The following is a 25,407-nucleotide window of genomic DNA, read 5'->3' on the forward strand; positions in this document are numbered from 1 at the left end:
GAGTTATATAGCGCCAACAGTTTGCTCAGTGCTTTACAAAATGGTGGGAGACAGTACAGTAACAATACAGTTCAATACAAGAGGGATTCGAGGGCCCTGCTCCTTGGAGCTTACAATCTAGTAGGGAGGGGATAGTGGTACAAAAGGTAATAACTGGGAGGGATGGAGTGGTTGGGAGAGTAGAGGATTCCAGTATAAGCTGAGGGCGGGGTAGGCTTCCCTGAAGAGATAGGTTTTCAGAATGCGCCTAAAAGTGAGCAGTGTAGGCGATAGTCTGATAGATTGGGGTAGGGAGTTCCAGAGGATGGGGGAAGCCCTGGAGAAGTCCTGGAGACGAGCATGGGAGGAGGAGACAAGGGAGCTAGAGAGTAGGAGGTCTTGTGAGGAGCGGAGAGTATGGTTAGGGTGATATTTGGAGACAAGATCGGTGATGTAGTTTGGGGCAGTGTTATGAATGGCTTTGTACGTCAGTGTTAGTGTTTTGAATTGTATCCGTTGGGCAATTGGAAGCCAGTGGAGGGATTGGCAGAGAGGAGTGGCAGATATAAAACATATTAAAGATCTAGTGGAGAGAGGGGCCATAAAACTAACCAGTGTGTTAATGCCCCCCCCCCCCCCACCCTTAACTAAAAGTCTCTAATATGGGGAAACTGAAGTTAAAATGTATAGATATTATATGTTTGGCCTTCAGGATCATCAGATTCCAGCAGTATATTAGCAATATAACCTAAGGGAGTGTAGAGGGTATGGAAATGCCCTCACAACCGTCCTATTAAAATAAACCTGTGCCCAGACTATGCATATTAAATAATCCACATACTATATTTAAAAAAAAAAACAGGACAAGCACTTTGAGGGCCAGTTCACACCATGGCATGCTGGTTTGTTGGATTAATATGCATTTGTGCAGCGTTAAGATGCTATGTGTTAATTCAGACCATTTATATGACCACAGAGCTAAAACATCCAAAATCTGGATATGGGCAATTTTTTGCAACATGCAAGGTAGTGTGTAACCACTTATGTGCATTCTCTTAGTGTGCTATGGTGCCATTGAAAATGAATGATACATGTAATATGCATTGACATGCACTATGGTAATGTGTGTGTTACTGCAACGTGACAGAGTGAATGGGCCCTAAATCAAGCCCTCATTCACCTCTATAGCAGCATGCATTGTGGAAAAATTAATTTTCAAATTCAGAAGAGAAGCAATGAAAACACAGCTTCCCTCCCCTTTACTATGGGGAGCAGACACTTGGCAGGCTGCCAGCCCTTTAAATTAAACACACATCATGCATAACACTGGGAGATCTTGGGAGATTTAAAAAATCTCATGAGACATTTCTTTTTTTGTTGTTTACACATTGTTATCCATAGCTACATAGTTAATCTGGCTGAAAAAACACAAAAGTCCATCCAGTTCAACCATTAATAAAAAAAAGTTATAATCCTATACCCACAGTTGATCCAGAGGAAGGCAAAAAAAACCAGCAAAGCATGATCCAATTTGCTCCTGCAGGGAAAAAAATTATTTCCTGATCCCCCGAGAGGCAATCGGATATCCCCTGGATCAACTTTACAAATAAATAGCATTTTGGCTGGAGTGATGACGCTTGTGCAGCTAACCCCATAGCAACGTATCAATAATAACAACTGTTTTAGATCTCATACAGTGTATGCTTGAGATCTGTTGTGGATGTCATTAGCAGGCTTGCAGAGGATAAGGACAAAAAAGCCAGCTTCTAATAACATCTTTATATAAAGGGTACAGGATTCCTGGCGATGGTGGAAAGCAGCATTAGGACGTGGCAGGTAAAAATAAATAAAAGTATGTATTTCTCAATATTGATTTTATTCATAGTGGCAGTTTAATGTAAGGAGGGGGGAATGTCTGCTCTAATGTCCATTAAAATGTAGTGTCTGGAAAAAGGTGAACTTTAAGTAAAATTAATACCAAAATCTGTGTACATTGGCTTGACCATGATGACTTACTGTTAACAGTTGTCAAAGAATGTTTAATGTCTGGAAACTCAATTGTTTGTAGATGGATGCCAAGCAGCACCTGACCCCCTGATTCCTGGACTACATCATGTTGTTGTTATGCGTCTTTCCACACTACATAGCACTTGTACACAGTATAGTAGTACATATATTTATATTGTAGCTGAGAAAGAATGTGACTCTGGGCATATTGCCGATAGTATAATCACAAGCAGCTTTGTGTAGTCTGCATGTGACCCAAGCTACTTTGTCACAGTTATCACTCCCACGTCTCACACACATCAAAAGTCCTATAAATACCAAACAGGTGGACTGTATGTTTAGTGAACAGTTCTGAGGATGGAGGAGAGTATACGGAGCAGGGTCTTGCACAAGCTGCAGGTCATAACTGAGATGGGCTATCAGCAACATCTGGGCCCGGAGAACATTTTCCTTGTTGCACTGGAGACAGGAAACCTTGGCCTTGTCCAGCTGCTGGGAGACAGACAAGCAAACTGTATGCTGAGCATCAGAGGAGAGGAGATGGGGTACCAATCACAGAGGCCTGCAAGGTTTGGCCTCACAGGTATGATGCTGTATGTCTAAGGCTTTGTCTCATCCCAAGACGTTTTCGGCTTTATATAGCCAACTGCAATTAACAAGTCTAACTGAAAAAGATATTTCATAAACCGGCGATTGTGAAAACCACTGAATAGAACCAACTTGTCTTGTAATGGTACGGCCTCTAATAGGCAACATCCAGTAAATGACATCTTCACATACTATGTATTTCCCCCCTCCTCTACACTATACTGACTGAGTGTCCACCTTGTACAGATCAAAGAGAAGTTCATAGGTGGAACCCTTTCTAGTTCTGAGTTCTGACCTTCATGTTTAAGACATGCTGGAATGCTTTTATATAGAGAAGCTCATTGAAAAGTATTCCTGAAGCGGGGCTTTAAATTGACTCACACTATGTCACCATTTTAGATGTTAAAGTGTATGTAAAGTTGTTGTTTTGTTTAGTTTTTTTTTACTTTTGAATAGGGTAGCCTGTTTGTCCTGGTGAATATTGGCACTAAGAAAATCAGGGGAAATCCTACATTTTAGAGTTGTTATGAGAGAAAGACATGAGTCTAAATCTTTCAGTGGAGACAAAGTTTCCACCAACAACGGTGTAAGATGGGAATTCCCCTCACATTGTTGAGATATCCTCTCATTTCCTGTTGTGTCTTTAGGAGCAGGAAGTAAAGGTAGGGCAGCACAGTGGCTAAATGGTTAGCACTTCTGCCTGGCAGTACTAGGGTCATTGGTTTGAATCCCAACCATGGTACCACCTGCCTGGAGTTTGCATGTTCTCCCTGTTCCTGCCTGGGTTTCCTTCCACACTCCAAAGATATGCTGGTTGGTGAATTGGATCCTGTATAAATTGGCCCTAGTATGTGCATGTATGACTGTAAGTTAGAGACTTTAGGTTGTATGTTATATAAGTACCTGTAATAAATAAGTTAAATCTACTCAGCAAACAAAAAACTGATAAGGGTTTACTGTTCCTTTTTTACTTCCTTGCTTGTTGGGCAAATTAGTTATAGAGTCAACTTACTTGGCACACGTTGACATGGATACATCAGCCAAGGCATATAAGCATTAATGACCTCTGGTCACAAGAGGGTTACTAGTGTACTCGCTCTCTCGCTGAGAAATAAAGAGAGAGGGAAACAGAGGAAGAAGCACAAGCCTAATCTATACAATAACATCATTTCACTGCCAGAACTTGCTTCCCCCACACTCACAAATGATCAACAATAGATACTCTGACAGGGTTGCACTGTGTCAAAATGTAATAAGAATTTGGAGGCACACAGGTTTCTCACCCATGCAGTTTGAGGGGTTCCAGGATGTGTGTCTCAATAGAAGAAACTGGCCTTTCCGTTTTCTCCAGGATTTGTTAATCCTGGTATGGGACCTAGAACCTGGAGGCTTTTTAGAGTGTTGGGTGGAATGAAGCCCTCAACCCTGGGTCCACATTTTAATGGTGACCAGAACCTGTGCAGGTATACGCAATGCCTTATGGTATGGGAGCTCACTATAGGTCAGGTTGAGACCAAAGTGCTCCCAAGAAGCAGCAGATGTATCGGCACACTATGGATGTCTGTCTGCAATGACCAGGTCGACTGCAGGAGCAGTGTGTGAACATCATTGTGTTCTTGACTGAGAGGCTGCATTCCACTGGCATAGCCCCAGGGAGTCGCAATATAGCCAGGAGGCTGTATATTTACTTTGAATTCTGGATGATGCTGAGACCCACGTGTGGGATTCCTGCTGTAGGGAACCATTTCTGTTAGATAAACATGGGCAGAAAGCCCATAACCACAAGTATGTTGAGTAGACTGTGTCCTTTGACACTAATCCTTACAATAGATAGATAATAAATGTATGTATCACCCTCCTAGCTAGGTTTCTAGGATATTAGGCAAATTTAAATCTTTTTGGCTCCTCTGTAATCAGTGGAGCTGTGGTTGATTGCCTGGTCTGTTCGTGGAGCCCCAGGTATTGAAATTGATTATTTTCCCCTGTCTCTTTTAAGAAACTTCCAGAGTTTAGAGAGGGAAATGTGAATCTTTCATCTGAATATTTAGTATCCTGTGACCAATCCCTGGAGAGATGTACCCTGTAAGTGGTCGGGTGGTGTGGGGGTGCAAATATTTATGTTTTGGCACTGGATGGACTGTTTATGATTATATCACGGACTGTGTTCATTCACCTATTGTCATTCACTTTGTTTTTGGTTAAAGTATATTTGCATCATATTTGTTTGCTCTGATACTTTAAATTTACTGTGGAGCGCAGCACTTATTTTGATATTGTAGTATGGCCCTTTGGACTTTAAATGCAATTCCACCAAAACATCTGTGTAATCCCTAATCAAATACACATATAGCACTTCAGCATGTCATCTACTGTACCTCCAGGAAACAATCACTTCAAAAATTATTGTATGCTACCTACACACGTATATGATCCAGAAGGAACATTTGATGTATATTTTGTCTGTCCTTGTCATCCTATAGAAAATATTATTGAACATGCAATGATAATATGCATGTTTGTATGTATGTATAAAAATCTAGGCTATTTAAAGATAGAAAGAATTCAGAACTCTATAAACCAATCAACAGCAATTATATTTAATTTCCCTGTCTACTCTAAACTGTTAAAATATTAAATCAGGTTCGTTGTTATGGATTACTTTAATTTGTACATCACTAATGCTCTTTCTTCTGCTTACATATGAACCAGTGTGTGTATATTAAAACACAGATACATAGCATAAATTGTGTGTAAGCCAATTAACAGCATTAACTGTAATTATTTGAAATGTGTTTGTATTTCAGTCTCTTCAGTGAAGCAGAATTTTTGTTAATATAGTAATTACCCATGTCCTATTAACTTCAATCCCATAGTAGGCAAGACATACCAGAAATGTTCAATATTTTCACATTAAGCAGCCAATATCATATGCCTATGCCTGTATTTTGCCATTTTCTTATGTCATTCCTTTTTCTCCCATTGTTTCACTGTGTCATAGGGTTGTGGACCCTGGAGTATACCCAAGAACTAACATCCCCCTTGTGTATCACTTGCTCCCGTGGTTATGCAGAGTGCGTACGTTACCTTTTGCACAGGCGTGCAGATCCCAATGCTGCCCCTGGGGGGCGTTCTCCTCTTCATGAAGCTTGTGCTGGAGGGCATGATGACTGTGTCCAACTACTACTGGAGCATGGTGCAAACCCCAACAAACGCAGTGATGATGGGCGGACTCCTCTACACATATGTGAGATAAACAGCTCTTTAAGGTAGGATAAGGTGGAGATTGCATTGCTTTGATTTTCCTTGTCAATCCACTGTATAGATATGTAACACTTTCCCCTAAAGGAACTGCTGTTTCTCAGGCTCCCTGTTCCTGTGCCCCCATATAGCATTACGCACTCTGACACACCTGGCTGGACGTTGAATATTTATTGCAGATGTATATGTAGTGACAAAAAAAATATGAACAATAGTAATGACACTGCAAACAGTTATACAATAGCAAGAAATATACTGTAAATACGTGAAGAGTGCCAAGAAAAATATTGAAAAACCAATAACTAGCAAAGCGTTCAACCCCTCCTGAACCCTATACTGGGTCAATCCTAACAAGGAGAGTTACACAGCAATAACAGTTCAGCAGTCTGTAATATACCCTCTCTTTGCTGGCCATCTTGTTGGGGCCCAACTCTCATGTCAGTGTGCTTAGGATAATGTCTCTTCAAGCACTGATAAAAGCACTGGCTGTGTAACATTTGCAGGCAACACTATTCCTCTTTTTTCAAAGTGTATTGGGGTCTGGCCAGAGGCCTCTCACCAACTTCTGTGATAGCATTTGATCCCCCTCTGTTTCCTGTTGGAAGCACAACCAGTGTTGGCGGTGTCCTTCCTCTAGACCAGGCAGCAAGCTCCGTCAGCATCCCTCACACTCTTCAGTGTTCCAGGATGTCTGGCATGGCTCCTCTTTCCCTCTCAGATGTGGAAGTGAATGGTCTGCTGGCAGCCTGAAGTACACTCAGTTCTTCTGAACGTCTTCCACACTCTCCTTCTCCACAGCCTGGGAACAACAACACTCCTATTCCTCTGCTCAGAGTTCAAACAATATGGAATCTGTAGTTTCTTTGCTCAGTCTACCAAGCCAGCTCAGTTTGTAAAGAGCTACACACCCCACAATCCTCCTTTCCTCCCAGCATTCCAGCAGTCCACATCCTCATCTTCTGTGTATTTTTATTAGGTAGAGGGCAGGATTGACACTGGCTGTACCTAGTTCTATAATAGTAGTTTCTTCTCACAACTATGCCTGTGAATAGTTACTGTCGTTAATCAGACACAGAATCCCCTCCACAGAAGAATTTGTCCACTATATCCCTCTGCAAATATGAACAAGGGTAGCAGCAGACACAATAAATTCTCAACAAGCATTGCAGCCCTAGGCTATAGATATTATATTGATTCCTGCAAAGTAAATAGCATATTGTGGTATTATTTAGACAGATACAGGAGTAATAAAGATGACTTATGTTGACCCAAATGGAGCTTCACTTAGTACACTCCTAATTAAAAGAACGTGGACTTCAAATAAAAATCAATAAAATGGTGCAAGAAAAACTGCCCTATATTTATGGAAGAAATGTGTACAAATTTTGCAAATTTAGAAAATTAGCATTTTTTCTCTCCTTTTTTGCTTTAATATTGTTTCAAGTTTTACAGCCAGTGTGCCTTGAACAATTCCTGCTGATGTCTGCTTGAGCAATTTCCAATTCACACCCATTGCTACAAATTGTCTTTCTTTTCATGATTTTTTGCTGCATGTGCTTATAGGAGGTAATTTCTGCTTAATTCCGAAGTGATGAGTGTCAGACAAACAGAAAAAAACCTCCATGGGAACATGGACAGTATTTAAAATCTGACAAAAAATCTCATAAAAGGGGACAAAGACAGCATTAAAAGAGTCACTGTCACCTTGCCTATTTGGAGCAAATAACAATGTCTTTGTAGAGGGCTCCTCCATGCAACCCCGACACCTTGCCAGCACGCTCTTGTCACTTCTGCCTCCATCACAATTGGCATTAAATCCTAGTGTCAGCAAGTGTTGGACATTTTGGGGACCATTGACGTCACTCTCTAGGTCATGTGACAGTGCTCAGGTCTAGCAATTGGCTGATAACCCAAGAACTGTTACATGGGAGGAGGTCACCTGTTCCCCTGTACCCAGAAGTTCTGGGTCTTTGTGCCAGCTGCAACAGAGGCAGAAGTGGAAGAGGAGTGCTTTCAAGGTAAGTGTCAGTGAATTAGGGGTGCCCTTTACAAAAACATAACCATGAATAGTCAAGGAGAAACTGTCTATTTAATCCTTTTTCTACCATCAACAAAAGGCTGATATTGACAGCAGCATGGGCCATTAAGCATGCTCCCGGCTGCTATATTCGTGTATGTACTGTCTGGTCTCTGCTGGAAGTGATCACTATCACACAAGCCTGAGTAGCAGCCTAGGTGTAATAGCTGGTAGGTCAAATCATGGTCAGGAGCTGAGAGGCTCTGTAGGCCAGCCCCTCTGGAATTTTCCCTTGATCTAGGGATTTTGAGGAAGGCCCTGGAGGCAGTGGGTGGATCTGAGCAGTGGCTGGCTGCACTCTAGAGGGATCCTAGGAAATCCCCAACAGAATCTTGGCAAGGGGCTAGAGCACCATTAAAAGTATTGGAGCCTGCTCAGTTGCAGTAGAGTTCGGGTGAGATAGAGTGGAAGATGTGAGGCTGAAGAAAGGAGACTTCGAGAAGGCTCCATGGGATAGGGCCTACCGGCAGGCCTGGAACTGGAAAAGAGGAAAGCTCAGAGCTCACTGGCCCCCTGAGAGAGGACCACATGTAAGGTAGGGAAGGAGCAGCCCATCTGATAGGCCTAGTAGCAGCCCCCAACCCACCAGCAGTACAGGAAAGGAGCTAAGTGAATACACCTGCACCCCCTGGCAGATAGGGGGAACAGCATCCTGGTGGGAAACCAGATTAGCCACCTTCCAGTGACTCTTCATCTCTTAAAGTGACAGGAACCGGGTGGGTGAAGAGGAGAAGTTAATCTAGGGTCCGGGATAGTAGACTAAGGGGATGATGGCTAGCTCTCCAACAGAGACTGTGATGCAGAGAAGGCTTGTAATTAGTTCCAGGAAATTGTCCTCAGTTCATCGGTACCCTTGGGCATCCTGTACACCCCTAACCCTATCCCAGTTCAAATCATCTAAATAAAACAACAAAACCAAAGCTCAAGGACTGATTTCTGACTCTGGATGCAAGTTTTTGTGAAGATGTGTGATGCCTGGCTGGCAGGACTATAGGGGGACCCAAATCTTCAGCAACTCCTAAGTGATACAGGGATAATATATATTATAATATATATTACTTACTATATTTAGAGACAAATGTGGGAAGTGTCATATTCTGCCTTTTTGCTCTAGGTGTGCAGAATTACTCTTGCAGCATGGAGCCCTTGTGAATGAGACCACAGACGCAACACAAGATTCTGCACTGCACATTGCAGCAAGACTTGGGCTTTCGGAGCATGTTGATTTGTATCTACGTCGTGGAGCACTTATCAATTTCAGGAATGGGGAGGGTGAGACTCCCTTGATTGCAGCATGCACGGGGAAAGATGGTGAAGAAGAGAGCCGTCTTGAGATCTGCCGACTTCTGTTAAAGAAAGGTGCAGACCCAGAAGCTCAAGACCAGCAGGAAAGGAGACCCTTACACCATGCATGCCGAAAATCTGAAAACCACCTCGTAGAGTTACTCCTAGCTGCTGGTGTGGATGTGAATGCTGCAGATTATAATGGTGTCCAACCGCTTAGTTGTGTCCTGCAAAATGCTGAGATTTACAGAAAGGAAAGACCGCATCTTACTGTACAAGCCCTACTCAATCATGGTGCCCGATGTGTCTATCCAGAAGCTTTTGGGAAGGTAATCAAATATTTCATTGTTTAGACCAGCCACTCTAAAGCAGGGTTCATTCTGAAGTTGTTAGGGGTTTCTCCAGCTGTGGCTGATTGACCATCTGATGGTGCGTACATACAGTAGTTCTAGGGCCAACGCCATTTGGCAAAGTCAGCGGCGTGACAACAGTGATCACTTTAGCTATATCTGTAAGGGTGGCATTCTTCCCACTCACCGCCAATTTAGGATTTTTTTCACTGACCTCCAATGAACTGGTTAAACCAGGGATTCCTGGAGACTGGAAAAAATTTTTAGGAATTCCTCTGGGAAAAGAAAGGTTGAGAAAGGCCGGTTTAGACAATTAAGCCTAATTATAAAGTGTCTATACAGATATACATTCACCTCATAGCAGGGGCGGACTGACCATTCGAACACTCGGGCACTGCCCGAGGGCCCAGGGTCAGTAAGGGGCCCCATGAGATGCCCCTGGTACGTTTCATTGGCTTTTTCATAGGCTTTTTTGGGTGTGGGCGAGGATACGGGGACCCCATGATCCCCTATTGCCTGGTGGCCCCATGAGTTGTCAGTCAGCCCCTGCCTCATAGTTTATTTCTGTGCATTATCGTTCAGAACAAGTCTGACAAGTTGATTACTCCAAACCTTTAAAATCCAAATTAAATTTGGTGTATTATGAAAACTGCCATATTCTTTTTAAACCACTTGGTGACCAACCGCCCGCAATGTACTGTGAGAAAGCAGCCGCTGTAGGCAAAGCAGCGTACCTTTACATCGCTGCCTACTTGCAGGTTTAGGGCACACACATGTGCTCCCCACTCAGCACCCGATGTGATTGTACACAGCAAGTCCCAGCCAATGATTCCTGCCTGGGACCTGCTGATTGGCCATGTAAAACCAGAGCACATACCTCTGTGTTGGTAAACAACACAGAGCTCTGTACAGAGAGAATCATCTGTCAGGTTCACTGTGAGATCTTGTAGTAAAAGCAGCACACTTGACACACATTACACATAGTTAGGCACATATTTAAACCCTTGATCACCATAGATATTAACCCCTTCCCAACCAGTGTCATTAGTACAGTGACAATGTAAGGTATTATCACTGATCATTGTAATAATGTCACTGGTGATGTCAGTGGTAGTTATTCAGTTCTCCCCAGCATCAGTTAATGTCAGATTGCCTGCCGCACTATCACAGTCTCATTATAAGTCACTGATCGCCGCCATTAGTAGTATAAAAAATTTAAAATTACCATAGTTTTAGACGCTATAACTCAATCAATATACACCGGTTGGAACTTTTATCAAAAACATGTAACAGAATACATTTTGGCCAAGATATAGGAAAAAATATGATTTTTAAAAAAAATGTATTGGATATGTTTTATAGCAGAAAGTAAAAAGACATTGTTTTTGTTTTTTAATTTTCTGTCTTTTATATATATATATATAAATATATAGAAGAACAAGCGGTGATCAAATACCACCAAAAGAAAGTTCTATTTGTGTGAAAAAAACTATATACATTTTGTTTGGGTATGGCATTGCATGACTGCTAATTACCAGTTAAAATAGTGCAGTGCTGAATAGTAAAAAATGGCCTGGTCATGAAGGGGTAAAATATTCCAGAGCTCAAGTGGTTAAAAGTGTCCAACCTGTCTGAACTGTTGTGTGCAGAAAATTGCGCAAGGAAAAGTAGTGCATTTTCAAGAAAGTGTGTACTAATTTTCAGGAAATTAGGCCTGTAAGTCTAGAGAATCTCCAGCATAAACGGACATACAACATACTGTGCATATTACAGCGCCTTGTTTACACCACACTCAAATCTAAGCCACTTTATGAATATAGCATGCTATGTGAAAATCTTTGCATGACGTCAGCTGGCAAAGTGGAAAATGTGTTAGTAGACACACTACAAGAAAGTAGTGAATGACCTTTTATGAACTGGGCAGAAAAAATAAGGAGCAAATTACACCAAAAGAAGAGCCTTGGTCAACATCTACATTTATAGGGAGGCCTCTTTGAAGCCTCTTTTTTAAAATTTCCAAATACACAATATCCAGTGTCATGGACCAGGTATAAACGCAGAATCACAAAATTCTTCAGACGTCAGCACCACTAAAATTACTTTTTAGTTTATTGAACATCCAAGTGACATGGTTGTGCAGTTGTATGGGCATCAAGACTATTAGGTCAAACCTGTCATGAGAGATGTAGGCTGCCACTAATGATTTCTCCTTCTGAGGTTGCTAACTGCCTGACTGTTATCTCAGGGATTAAATCCTGCAATAGGGTTACATGCTTAAGGGCCTATTTTCTGCTTTGCATTGCCTTAAGGTGCGTCATGTTGCATGTTAACTTACATTGCATTAAGGCAGCCCATTCAAATGACTGGACTGCCAATTCACCCTAACAGGCATAAAATCATGTGTGGACCTCGTTTGTAATGCTGTGACACACTACAACACAGTTGCATAGGGTGCCATTCAACGTAGCCTCCCTAGCAGTCTGATTATGTCAGTATTTCTGTGCTCAAAGCGGTACATTTTTTTGCATGAAAATATGTAGTTTTTTTATTGTAGGCTTGTAAATTTTAGGAATAACTCACTGAAATCTGTCCGAACAAGAGTCTAGTAAACATCCCAGGTATGTTAAAATTTGAAACACGAAATCCTAAATCATATTTAATAAATAATCATAAAAAATAATAATATAATAATAAATTTCATTCAATAATATAATCAAACCAAAAAATTTAAATTTGAAATATAGCGCCAAGTTCGCACATCACTGAGCAAAGTTGCAAAATCGTTTTCAGTGTCTGATGACAAATTTCCCCACAAACCATTATCACTCAATTCTGCAAGTAGTTCTGATTCACTATCGCTGTTCTCTAGCTGCTCTAAAACCGCTTTTGACCTAAAGGGACACTTTTTGGACGCCATGGACATTTCTCAGTTTCCAGGCAGAAAGAACGGTAAAAATGCAGGCAGGGCACTCGGGACAAAATGTATGTGAAATGGTTTGAAACAGTAACGTTTTACTATGTGATTTTAGTGTATTTAGTGAATGTCACTTTTTCACATTTTTACATTTCCTGCCGTTCTGTCCCTGTACAGTTACATAGTTAGTCTGGCTGAAAAAAGACAAAAGTCCACCCAGTTAAACCAAAAAAAAAAGATAGAATCCTATACCCACAGTTGATCCAGAGGAAGGCAAAAAATCCAGCAAAGCATGATCCAATTTGCTCCTGCAGAGGAAAAATTTCCTTCCTGATCCACCGAGAGGCAATCGGATATTCCCTGGATCAACTTTACCTATAAATGTTAGTATCCAGTTATATTCTGTGTATCTAAGAAAGAATCCAATCCTTTTTTAAAGCAATCCACTGAGCTGGCCAGAACCAACTCTTGAGGGAGTCTATTCCACATTTTCACAGGTCTTACTGTGACGAAACCTACTACACAGTGTGCTTACATACATGGTAACATGCCCCTTAACACACTATGGAAGTGTGACTCTGACCTCAGAGCATGTATCTGGGCGAAGATGTGCTTTGATCGTTTGTTTAATAAATGGATCTGTTTTCGAAGACACTGGAGTACAGTGACTGTAACCACTTCACCTCTCACACCTGTTCACCCCTTATGGGCCAGAGCAATTTTAAAATTTTTGCTATGGACCTGTTTGTTCAGCAATAACTAAAGATAACAAGTTAAAAAAAAATAATATATATTAGTTTTTTAAAGACAAACAGGGCTTTCTTTTTATGATATTGTCTTACGCCAAATATTTATTTTTCGCAATCCTTAGACAATAAATGCAATGAAACAAAAACACTTTTTACCTTTTTTTGCATAATGTTAGTTTAAAAATAAATAGTGTTACTGCACATAAAGTGCATGCATTTTATTCTGTAGTTTGTGCCATTTAAGATGAAACTAAAATTATGATTCTGGTACAAAGCATTGCAAAGTTATTTACAAATGAAATAAAGTGTTTTTTTTTTTTCAATGTTACGCTTTTTTAAATGGGGGATGTGTAAATATATGTTAAATGTGTAAAAATATTAGCAAACAAAACAAAAACAAAAGAGTTTAAACAATATTTGTTAATAAAAAAGAAACAAACCAAAAAATTAACACGAAAATAATACTTGAAGAGAGAAGGAGACTAAGGAGTTAATAGGGCAGATTAGAGTAAACTAAAGGCTTAAACAGATTATTTTAACCACTTCAAGTCTGGACACTTTCACCCCCTTCCTGTCTAGGCCAATTTTCAGCTTTCATTGCTATCACATTTTGAATTGCGCGGTCATGCAACACTGTACCCATATGAATTTTTCTGCATTTTTTTGGGACAGATAAAAGTTTATTTTGGTGGTATTTATTCACCACTGAGATTTTTATTTTTTTTGCTATATAAATGAAAAAGTCCAAATATTTTTTTAAAAAGTGTTTTTCTTATAAAATTTTGCAAATAAATAATCTTTCTTCATAAATCTTGGGCAAAATTTATTCAGTTATCTTTTTAAAAAAATAACCCAAATTAGTTTATAAATAAAAATTATAATTTTTCAAAAAAGCTTTGTACATTTTTAATTTTTTTTTGTATTATTGGCCAATCAGTGATCACATGATCGGGATCTCACACAGAGGTCCCGTACAGCAATCGGTTTTCCGGACACAGCGGGCACCGGATCGCGGTGCTGAGCATTCCCAGGGAGCGCGCACAAGCAGGGAAGCGGGGAGGACGTTTATAAATGGTCACCCGCCCCTGCATTGCTCCCGTCTGGCCGTTTATATACATAGGCCAGACAGGAAGTGGTTAAAACAACTTTTTTTATTGTCAGATAGCTTTAAGACCCCGTTCGCACTGGGTGTGACTTGCGACTTGCAAATTGCATGCCAAGTCACACCCAATTGTCCGCAATTTCAGCAGTCATATTGGGAAGGTCCTGACTTGCACTACTTTTGGTGCGATTGCATAGACATCTGTATCAGATGTCTTGCAAATCACACCTCAAATCACAATGACACTTACAATGAAGTCGCATGTTTTCAAAGTCAGGATCCATGTCACCGGGGTGTTACTGACATTATTTGCAGATCTAAATTCATCCCTTTGATCTGCAGAGAAATGAACACAAAGATAAAAATGAATCAATATGTTACTTTGTATGTTTCTATGATCCCGATCTGGATCACTGTTGTTTATAATTGATTCAGACTGCGTTTTTTACAGTTAGAGCTGCCGACCTCTTTTCTGAGTATACAGTAAAGCTGGCTGTAATTATTCACAGCCTGCAATTACTGTATATTTGGAGGAACGGGTCCTGGAAGCAGGGCAGAGAGACTGGTTGTGCTACACACGCCCCATGTACAATGATGGGGGTTTTTTTGGGGGGCGTGTGTAGCACGCCCAAAGTCTGCAAATAGTTAAACTTATGCCTGGCTGTTATTCTAATGATTTGGCAGCAGTACTCTTCGAAAAATTGATTGTCTCTGACTTTTTGGTTCATTTTGTTTGGTTCAGTGACTCTTTAAGGCCAGGTACAACCAGCATTTTCAGGAGTCCAGCAATGGCAGCCCCCATATTTCAATCATGAAAATTATACTTACTTATATTTCCTGCTTATATGCTTTCATGCTCAAGACAACAATTCCATGATCTATACACTGCACTGTATGGTATCATGGCAGATACAGTATTGGCAGTTCATTTGTATGGCAGACATATCAGTGACATAATATTGATTTGTGTTGGACAGGTGCTGCAATGTTGTTCTGGACTCCCTGAGGTCATTTCTCTGCTTTACAATTCATACTTAAGCCTGCAAATCTACAGCAAATGGAGAAAGGATATTCCAGACAATGTCTTCCAGGTGAGACTCTCTAGTGTGTAAACCATGCCCCAGTTTGTGTTCTTCTGTCTGATGGGACTCGCATACATTTAAAGGAGATTTCTATCTGGTCCCCATTAGCCACTATCTCAGTCCCCTATTTGTAGGAATGTAGAGGAACCTCCTGTATACTACGTTATTATATATGTAAATGGAGGCATCTATATTCTCTCATTACACACTCAGGCTCTGTTTCTGGCTCTGCAGTGCTACACCGGGATTGTGCGTTACTGCTTCTTTTCGCAATGCAATCTGACCAATTGACAACAGCGCCCCCCCCCCCCCCCCCCGTCTGCCCTCAGCAATGCCAGGCATGTAAACTAAGCTGCACATGTGCAGCTCAACCTTCAGCAGCCGGCCCAATCCCTGTGTACAGGAATGACAGCCTCATGGAGTGACGTCACCCCACACCAATGAAGATGGCAAAAAAAACAGAAAAAGATGCTGGTGCCAGCAAGGAACAGGGACCACTGGATGGAAGGTGAATACAGCTGTCTTTAGTTCTGCTTTAAAGTCTTACTAAACCCACGACCCTGCATTCACTATATCTGGTCTCCCACAGTACACACAACATGGAAATGCAATTATTTTAGTAAATGTAAACTGCTAAATACCTTTTCTAATCAGCAGTTAGAACAGTCAGTGTCCAGCAGAGCACTGGTTAAAGTTTGTAGGAGGAGTTTTCATTCTCCCCCATAGGGCTGCATGACCCCTGACCCTCTGTTTGAGAGGACAGTGCTGATTGGACAGTGCTGATTGGCCCTGTGCTGATCACATGCACCCTCCCAAAAAAAACCCCAACTTTTTAGCAATACACCCCAAACTGAGCATGTGCAGCTTACCCCCAAGCATCTGTTCTATCAGGAGATATATTGGGGACAGTAGAAGAAGGGGAGGATCAGTCAAGACAGGATCAAACATCCTTTTTACGCCATGCGTAAAAGCAGGGGTGGACTGACAACTCATGGGGACCCCGGGCAATAGGAAATCATGAGGCCCCTGTGTCCTCGCCCACACTCAAACCACACCCAAAAAAGCCTATGAAAGGTACCAGGAGCATCTCATGGGGCCCCCTACTGACCCCAGGCCCTAGGGCAGTGCCCAAGTTGCTAAATGGACAGTCCTCCCCTGCCCCCTAGATTCCACAGGGAGTATAACAAGCATGCTTTACTGCATATACAGACTGATTTTATTGTTGTAGGTTTAATAACACTTTAGGTTTTAAGCGGAACACAAATTCTACAGTGTGATTGTACAATCTCTTTGGATCTTTTAACAATCATGTAGTGCAAGTGCCTGCCTGATTATATACAAATTGATTGGATAGATTAGAGTCCTCATACAACCCTTGGCAAAAAGAATGGAATCATCACTGTTAGAAAATGTTCATTCAATTGTTTAATTGTGTAGAAAAAAAACTAATCACAGACATGCCTCAAAACTATTTTCATTTAACATTCCAACCTTCTGGCTTTAAAAAAATGTAAAAAGAAAGAAAACTGTAGTCAGTTGCAACTGTTTTTGCAGATCAAGCAGAGGAAAAAAATATGGAATCACTCAATTCTGAGGAAAATATGATGGAATCATGAAAGAAACACTACAGTACACCACTAGTACTTTGTTGCACCACCTCTGGCTTTTATAACAGCTTGAATTCTCTGAGGCATGGATTTAACTATCGACAAACAGTATTTTCCTGATCAATCCAAATCCAACTTTCTCTTATTGCAGTTGCCAGATCAGCTTTGCTGGCTGGAGCCTTGTCATGGACCTTTTTCTTTCATTTCCACCATAGATTTCCCATTGGATTGATGTCTGGACTATTTTCAGGCCATGCCATTGATATTAGATGTCTTTCTTGACCCCTGGTTCATATATATGCGGCTGTGCGGGCAGCATTTTGCACGGGCACGAGAGCCCATTCATTTGACTGGACTCCCGTGCCCTGTGACATGCAGCAAAGAAGTCCCTGCACTTCTTCTGAAACTGCAGTCCGCATGGGAACCTTAGTTCCCAGTACGGTTGCGTTTTCCAGTTCTGGCGGTGTGCCATTAGAACTAATTGCACCCGCCCGTGGGTCCGCATTCTTCTGTGTGGGTGGTGTGGGTGCACAGATTTTTGTGCGGATCTGCAGCGGCACCACCCGCACAGATGTGAACTAAGCCTTAAGAAAAGTTTTCATGGCTTTTGCCCTATGGCAAGATGCATTATCATCCTGAAAATTGATGCCATCATCACCAAACATCCTCTCAATTGATGGAATAAGAAAAGTGTCCAAAATCTCAATATAAACTTTATTGAAGATTTAATGACTGTCATCTCCCCCGTGCCTTATCCTGACATGCACCCCATATCATCAATGATTATGGAAATTTGTATGTTTTCTTCAGGCATTTATACATTTCATTGGAAATTATAAAAAACAAAAAAAATGTATAAAAAAACAAAAGTTCCAGCATCATCACCCTGCCCAATGCAGATTCGTGATTCATCACTGATTTCATCCAGTCATTAACAGTCCATGATTGCTTTTCTTTAGCCCACCGTAACCTTTTCTTTTCTGTTTAGGCGTTAATGATGGTTTTCATTTGGCTTTTCTGTATGTAAATCCCATTTCATTTTAGGCGATGTCTTACAGTTCGGTCACAGACATTGACTCCAGTTTCTGCCCATTTGTTTTGTTGTGCATTTTCTGTTTTCAAGGCATATTGCTTTAACCACTTGCCCTCCTGAGGATGTACCCTCCTTCCTGACCAGGCCATTTTTTGCGTTACGGCGCTGCATTAATTTAACTGACAATTGCGCAGTCATGCAACGTCGCACCCAGATGAAATTTATGTCCTTTTTTTCCCACAAATTGAGCTTTCTTTCAGTGATATTTGATTGGCTTTGCGGTTTTTATTTTTTGCGCTATAAGCAAAAAACCCTGACAATTTTGAGAAAAAAACAATATTTTGGACTTTTTGCTATTAAAATGTCCAGTAAAAAAATTTAAAAAATCAAATTTCGTCATATATTTAGGCCAAGATGTATTCTGCTACATGTCTTTGCTAAGTAAAATCCCAATACATGTAAATTATTTGGTTTATGTGAAAGTTATAGCATTTACAAATGGCGGTATATATACTGGAATTTTTTTTTTCCTACTAGTAATGGCAGCTATCAGTGACTTTTAATGGGACTGGGGTGGGCATTCTGACACTGGGGGGGAACTAACTTGGTGTCACTGACATCCCCAGTGACACCAATACAGTATCAGAGCTAAAAAAACAGCACTGACAGTGTACTAATGACACTGGGCAGGAAGGGGTTAATGTGAGGGGCGATCAAAGGGTTAACTGTGTTTTACTAGTGGGCGGGGGGGGGGGGTGCTTCACTGTAAGCACACTGATCAGGATGGCTGTGCCGTGCACAGCCATCCCGAGCAGTGTGCCCTAGCTGACAGGGAGGAAGACTGTTTGCAAACAAAACAGTCTTCCTCCCCATCGGTGATTGTCGGCAATCACTGGGCGCACAGCTATCCCAAGCAGCCATCCCGAGCAGTGTGCCCAAGCTGACAGAGAGGAAGACTGTTTGTAAACAAAACAGTCTTCCTCCCCGTCGGCGATTGCCGGTAATCACCGGGCGCTGGCAGGTACTCACCGGCCAGGACCCGGTGATTGACATTTGCGGCCGCGAATGGTGGCGTGGGTAGGGCGCGAATGTGGCTTGTGCTTGTCCCCTGCCCAGAAATGCAAAATCACATATATATACGGATTTTGCACACCTGTGCCACCAAGTAGCAGTATATCTGGTATATGGAGGCGGGTAAGCGGTTAAGTTTTCTATCTTGACGCTTTGATGCCTTCCTTGGTCTACCAGTACATTTCCCTTTTACAACCTTCCCATTTGATTTTTACTTGGTCCAGATTTTAGACACAGCTGACTGGGAACAGCCAACATCTTTCGCAACATTCTGTGATGATTTACCTTCTTAAAGAAGTTTTATAATCCTCTTATGTGTTTTAACTGCCATCTCTCGTGTTGGAGCCATGATTCATGTCAATCAACTTGGTGCAACAGCTCACCAAGGTGTGCAAGCAATCTTTTTTAACTGCAGACTAATTAGCAGATGGAATCTGATGCAGATGTTTGTTTTAGTACTGCAAAGTACATGGTGATTTCATAATATTTTCTCAGAATTGAGTGATTTCATATTTTTTTCCTCTGCTTGATCTGCAAAAACAGTTGCAACTACAGTTGACTACAGTTTTTTTTCTTATTTTATTTTTTACGTTTTTCCTAATGCCAGAAGGTTGGAATGTTAACCACTTGCCCTCCAGAGGATTTACCCCCCTTCCTGACCAGGCCATTTGTTATGTTACGGCGTTGCGTTAATTTAACTGACAATTGCGCAGTCATGCAACGCTGCACCCAAAATAAATTTACGTCCTTTCTTTCCCATAAATTGAGCTTTCTTTGAGTGCTGTTTGATCACCTGTGCGGTTTTTATTTTTTGCGCTATGAAAAAAAAAAGACCGACAATTTTAAGAAAAAAACAATATTTTGGACTTTTGCTATTAAACATGTCTGGTAAAAAAAATTTACAAATCAAATTTTGTCATAAATTTATGACAAAATGTATTCTGCGACATCTTTGCTAAATAAAAATCCCAATAAGTGTAATTTAATTGGATTACATGAAAGTTATGGCGTTTACAAATGGCGGTATAGATACTGGGATTTTTTTTTCTACTAGTGACTCTTAGTGGGACTGCAGGGAACATTCTGACACTGGGGGGAACTGACTTCCCCAGTGACACCAATACAGTGATCAGTGCTAAAAAAAAAGCACTGACACTGTACTAATGGCACTGGACAGGAAGGGGTTAATATGAGGGGTGATCAAAGGGTAAACTATGTGTAGGGAGTGTTTTACTAGGGGGCGGGGGGGTGCTTCACTGTAAGCACACTGATCAGAATGGCTGTACTGTGCACAGTCATCCAGAGCAGTGTGCCTGAGCCAACAGGGAGGAAGACTGTTAGTAAACAAAACAGTCTTCCTCCCTGTCGGAGATGCTCGGTAATCTCCGGGCGCCAGCAGGTAATTGCAAGCTGGGACCCGGTGATTGACAGCCATGGCCTCGGATGACGGGCCGCGCGCACGCCCCCAACCCTGAAATGCAAAATCACGTATATATATGTGATTTTGCACACCCTTGCCACCCTGTAGCAGTATATCTGCTATAGGGCGGCGGGGACACGGTTAAATGAAAATCGGTTTGAGGCATGTCTGTGATTGTTTTTTTACACAATTGAATGAACGTTTTCCAACAATGGGGATTCCATACTTTTTTCCAGGGGATGTATTACATAGTTTTGGTAAATGTAAACTTCATTGAACAATGATTGTACAGTCAGATTGTAATATGTATGATGACTCTTAAGGGGATGATAGGTTTAAAGAGTTATTTTATGGGATAGTTAGAGTTTTAGGGTTTAGGTGAGATGTTAGGATTAGCCAAAGGATTATAGTATGTTTAAAGCCTATTTTTTTAGTCTTGGAGGGGAGAGTAGGGAAGGGTTAAAATCCCTTCCAGAAAAAAATTTTTGTTGTCTGTGTACTATTGCAAAAATTTACTATCACTTCCTGTCCCAGAGATGAAACAGGACGTTAGTGGAAGGCTTCCAAAGAGAAATAAATTCTCATATGCTAGCCATAGATGGTTTGAAATTTGGCCCATTCAGCAGGGACCAACTGAATTTCATTCACTCTAATGATCAACTTCTGTCAAACAGGCTTGTTGGAATATTTTTCTTGATCCGCAGATGCAGCCACTAATCAGTGTATTCTGGCAGCAGAGGACTCCCATTGTCAGAATGCAATAGCACAGTGAGGAGGATTCCTCCACTCACCATTAGTTATCTATGGCCAGCCTTAGACAGTTGTCTGCGGAACAAGTTTCCCCATAGGGAGATTTCTCCTTACCTTTTGTTTTGGGGACATCTCTAGCATTTTGTATTTCCCATAGCTTTCTGCTTTGATGACAATGGTCACCAGGACAAATAGTGAGGTGAATCTCCCCAAGACAGCAATGCAAGTTGACAGAATATCTACCCTTCCCTACTCTATCCAAAAATAAATAGAAAACCCCGTAGAGATACATTTCAAGTTAAGTTTAGGAAAGGTTTTTTTTACCACTTTGTTTTCCATAACCCTGCGCCTAACACAACCAGCATTGGTATCTCAAACCTATAAACCAATGTTTTGGACTAATGGCTACTCCTTTCAGTGCGATAACACATATACATGAACATGTGCTGCATTAAGGAAACCCTTAAAGTTGTTGGAAAGGCTGAAGGTTTTTTATCTTCATGCATTCAATGAATGGAGATATAAAACCTTCTTAGTGCAGCAGTGCCCCCTGCCCCCTCAATACTTACCTGAGCCTCATTGCGATCCAGCGATGTGAATGACAGCCTCAGCTGTCCTGGCTCTCCTCCTCCTCATTGGCTGAGATAGCAAGCGGGAGCTATTGGTTTCTGCTGCTGTCAATCACAGCCAGTCAGCCAATGAGAAGAGAGAGGAGGCAAGGCCAAGCCGAAGCTCCGTGCATGAATGGGCACATGGAGCAGCGGCTACCCCCATAGCACACTGCTTGCTATGGGGGCACCCGACAGACAGGAGGAGCCAGGAGAGCCTGCAGGGGACCTGAGAAGAGGAGGATCCAGTCTGTTCTGTGCAAAACCACTGCACACAGTAAAGGCAAGTTTGTTATTTTACAAAAAATAAAAAAAATTACCTTTATATTCACTTTAATCCTTTTTTCCAACCTATGGGCCTAGTATGTGTGATGTGGTGTGCTGTGGTCATGTTGACCTGTATTATACCATTTCACAAAGAATGGCAATGGACCGTATATACAGAAACATTGGCTGTCCTATGCGCATGTGTTAACCTGAAAAGGAACTCATGATCCGTTTTAGGCTACAAACGTGGTGATCACGTGAGATCACAACAGAATCACGTTTTGGTTCCATTAAGGAATAATGGCACCCAAAAGCACCTTGTGTGTTCTGGCACGATTTGGGATCACAGTAATTCTGCCTGCAATTCCAAATCGCAAGATGCGAACGGGACCAAATTAAGCATCACAGTGTTTGCATTTTTTTTCCTTAGTATTTTAAACTTTATTGAAAGTTAGCAAACCAACATTTCATTCAGCTCTATACACAACAGTGTGTCGTAGCATGTTTGGCATTGCAGATGTCCTTTTTTTACACAAGGCACCTGTATGGCGTGAACAGGAAAACATAGAAAATAAATACAGTATGTTCTATGTGTTCTTGCACTGTACAATATATTCTATGTGTTCTTGCACTGTACAATATATTCTATGTGTTCTTGCACTGATCAACACAGATCAACACAGCTCAGTATACAATGTGAGAGCAAGCCTGAAAGATAAAAAAAAAAAAATTCTCTTTTGTTACTCAAGCAAAAATGAGTTTTTTTTATAAATGAAACAGCCATATGTTTTGTGATACTTGTCACCATACATGAGACCTGATACAATACACCTGTCTTGTCAGATAATTCAGTTTCCATGTTGTCTCTCTCTTTCTCTAGACGCACCATGCCTTCTACACGGCGTTCTTCAATCTGTCTGGAAGTGTCCGCTCCCTGCAGCACTTGTGCCGATTTTCTCTGCGAAAACATTTTGGCAGTCAGTGTTACCTTTTCATTCCTTTATTACCAGTCCCACCAGTCATAAAAGACTATCTGCTGCTTATCGCTGAGCAGAGTGGCTGTCTGCTCTAATTTATCACACATTTCTAAATTTTTTTACTTCTTTTTTAAAGATCGTCTGTTTCCTGCTTCTAATATTTTTACAGCAATTTTTAACCACTTGCCCTCCAGAGGATTTACCCCGACCCCCTACCCCCCTTCCTGACCAGGCCTCTTTTTGCTACTCGATGCTGCACTAATTCAACTGATTATTACGTGGTCATGCAATGCTGTACCCAAACAAAATTTATGTCCTTTTTCTCACACAAATAGAGCTTTCTTTTGGTGGTATTTGATCACTTGTGCGCTTTTTATGTTTCGTGCTATAAAAACAAAAAGACCGAAAATTTTGAAGAAAAACTATATTTTTTACTTTCAGCTATAAAAAAATATATAGTAAACTCAAAGTTAGTTATAAATTTAGGCCAAAATGTATTTTGCTACATGTTTTTGGTTAAAAAAAACCTAATAAGTGTATATTGATTGCTTTGCGTGAACGTTATAGTGTCTACAAACTATGATATAGATACTGCAATTTACGCCATCTTTTTGCTATACAGCACTGCACTAATTTAACTGACAATTGCACGGTCTTGCAATACAGTACATAAATAAATAAAATTCATGTACTTTTTTCACATAAATAGAGCTTTCTTTTGGTGGTATTTGATCACATGTGCGCTTTTTATTTTTGGCCCTATAAACAAAAAAAGTTTTGCAAAATTGTTTTTTTTTTTAAAAAACGATATTTTCTCATTTCTGTCATAAAAAATATTTTTAAAAAAATACAATTTTGTCATAAATTTAGGCCAAAATGTATTCTGCTACATGTTTTGGGTTACAAAAATCCCAAGAAGTGTATATTTATTGCTTTGTGTGAAAGTTATAGCGTCTACAAACTATGGTATAGATAATGGAATTTACACAGCTTTTACTTTCTGACTGCCCATCAAATTGGTGCTAAAATACCAGGGCAATACTAACACCAACAAATGACCCCTTTTCGGAAAGTAGACACCCTAAGCTATCTGCTGAGAAGAATATGGAGTCCATGAAAGATTTATTTTTTTCCACAAGTTTCTGGAAAATGACAAAAACATTTTTTGTTTGGTTTTTTTACACAAAGTTGTCATTTAAATGATATATTTCTTGCACAAGCCATGGGTATATGTGGAATTACACCACAAAATACATTCTGCTACTTCTACCGAGTATGGGGATACCACATGTGTGAGGCTTTTTGGGAGCCTAGCCACATACAGGAGCCTGAAATCCAATGACCACTTTGAAAGCCTGAAGGTGTGTAACTTCCTCATTTCACTTCCTCACTACCTATCACAGTTTCGAAGGCCCTGAAATGCCAGGATAGCACCAAGCCCCCCCCCCCCCAAAATGACCCCTTTTTGGAAAGTAGACACCCTAAGGAATTTAAAAAGAGACATGGTGAGTATTTTGCAGATCTAATTTTTTCTCACAAGGTTTTTAAATATAAAAAAAGAAAAGAAAAAATATGTTTTTGTTTTTTTTCTTCATTTTCCAAAAACTTGTGGCAACAAACGAGATCTGCAAAATACTCACCATGCTTCTTATCAAATTCCTTGGGGTGTCTACTTTCCAAAAAGTGGTCATTTGGTGCTATCCTGGCATTTCAGGGCCTCTGAAACTGTGATAGGTAGTCAGGAAGTATAATGAGGAAATAAAGCCCTTTAAAAGCCTGAAGGTGCTTATTCGATTTTGGGGTCCTATATTTGGCTAGACTGCCAAAAAGTCTCTCACATGTGGTACCCCCATACTCGGGAGAAGTAGCAGAATGTATTTTGAGGAGTAATTCCACATATACCCATGGCATGTGTGAGCAATAAATCAAAATTTTTTTTGTCATTTTCCAAAAACTTGTGGTAAAAAAATTAAATTTTCTATTGATTCAACATGCCTCTCAGCAAATAGTTTGGGGTGTCTACTTTCCAAAAAATGGTCATTTTGGGGGGGTGTTTTTTCAGTTTTTCAGTATTTTTTGCTAGGAAAATAATTTAAACCCCAAACATTATATATATTTTTAAAGCAAACACCCTAGTGAATAAAATGGTGGGTGCTGCAATTTTTTAAGTCACATAGTATTCGCGCAGCAATTTTTCAAACGCAATTTTTTTTAAAAAATACACTTTTTTTACTTTAATGCACAAAAACACAATATATTGGCCAATTATTTGGTAAACTATAAA

General features: G+C 40.7%; 1 protein-coding gene across 3 annotated transcripts in view; it reads left to right on the plus strand.

The window, feature by feature from the left end:
• ASB18 (ankyrin repeat and SOCS box containing 18) overlaps window positions 1-25,407 on the plus strand; it is a 111,082-nt gene that overhangs the window by 14,359 nt on the left and 71,316 nt on the right. Inside the window, exons 1-5 of one of the 3 annotated variants that reach the window (XM_089671669.1) lie at window positions 2,344-2,569; window positions 5,573-5,840; window positions 9,024-9,522; window positions 15,286-15,399; window positions 23,027-23,829. In XM_089671669.1, the coding sequence (XP_089527795.1) occupies window positions 2,344-2,569; window positions 5,573-5,840; window positions 9,024-9,522; window positions 15,286-15,399; window positions 23,027-23,218 (1,299 nt within the window). In that variant the 3' untranslated portion in view covers window positions 23,219-23,829. Of the gene's footprint in view, window positions 1-2,343; window positions 2,570-5,572; window positions 5,841-9,023; window positions 9,523-15,285; window positions 15,400-23,026; window positions 23,830-25,407 lie in introns of those variants that run through there. The other 2 variants (XM_089671668.1, XM_089671667.1) reach the window with 2 other exon arrangements.

The sequence above is a fragment of the Staurois parvus genome, unplaced genomic scaffold (assembly GCF_062004578.1).
Source record: "Staurois parvus isolate SC_StPar_1 unplaced genomic scaffold, SC_StPar_1.0 ptg000113l, whole genome shotgun sequence".
In the NCBI taxonomy this organism is placed as follows: domain Eukaryota; kingdom Metazoa; phylum Chordata; class Amphibia; order Anura; family Ranidae; genus Staurois; species Staurois parvus.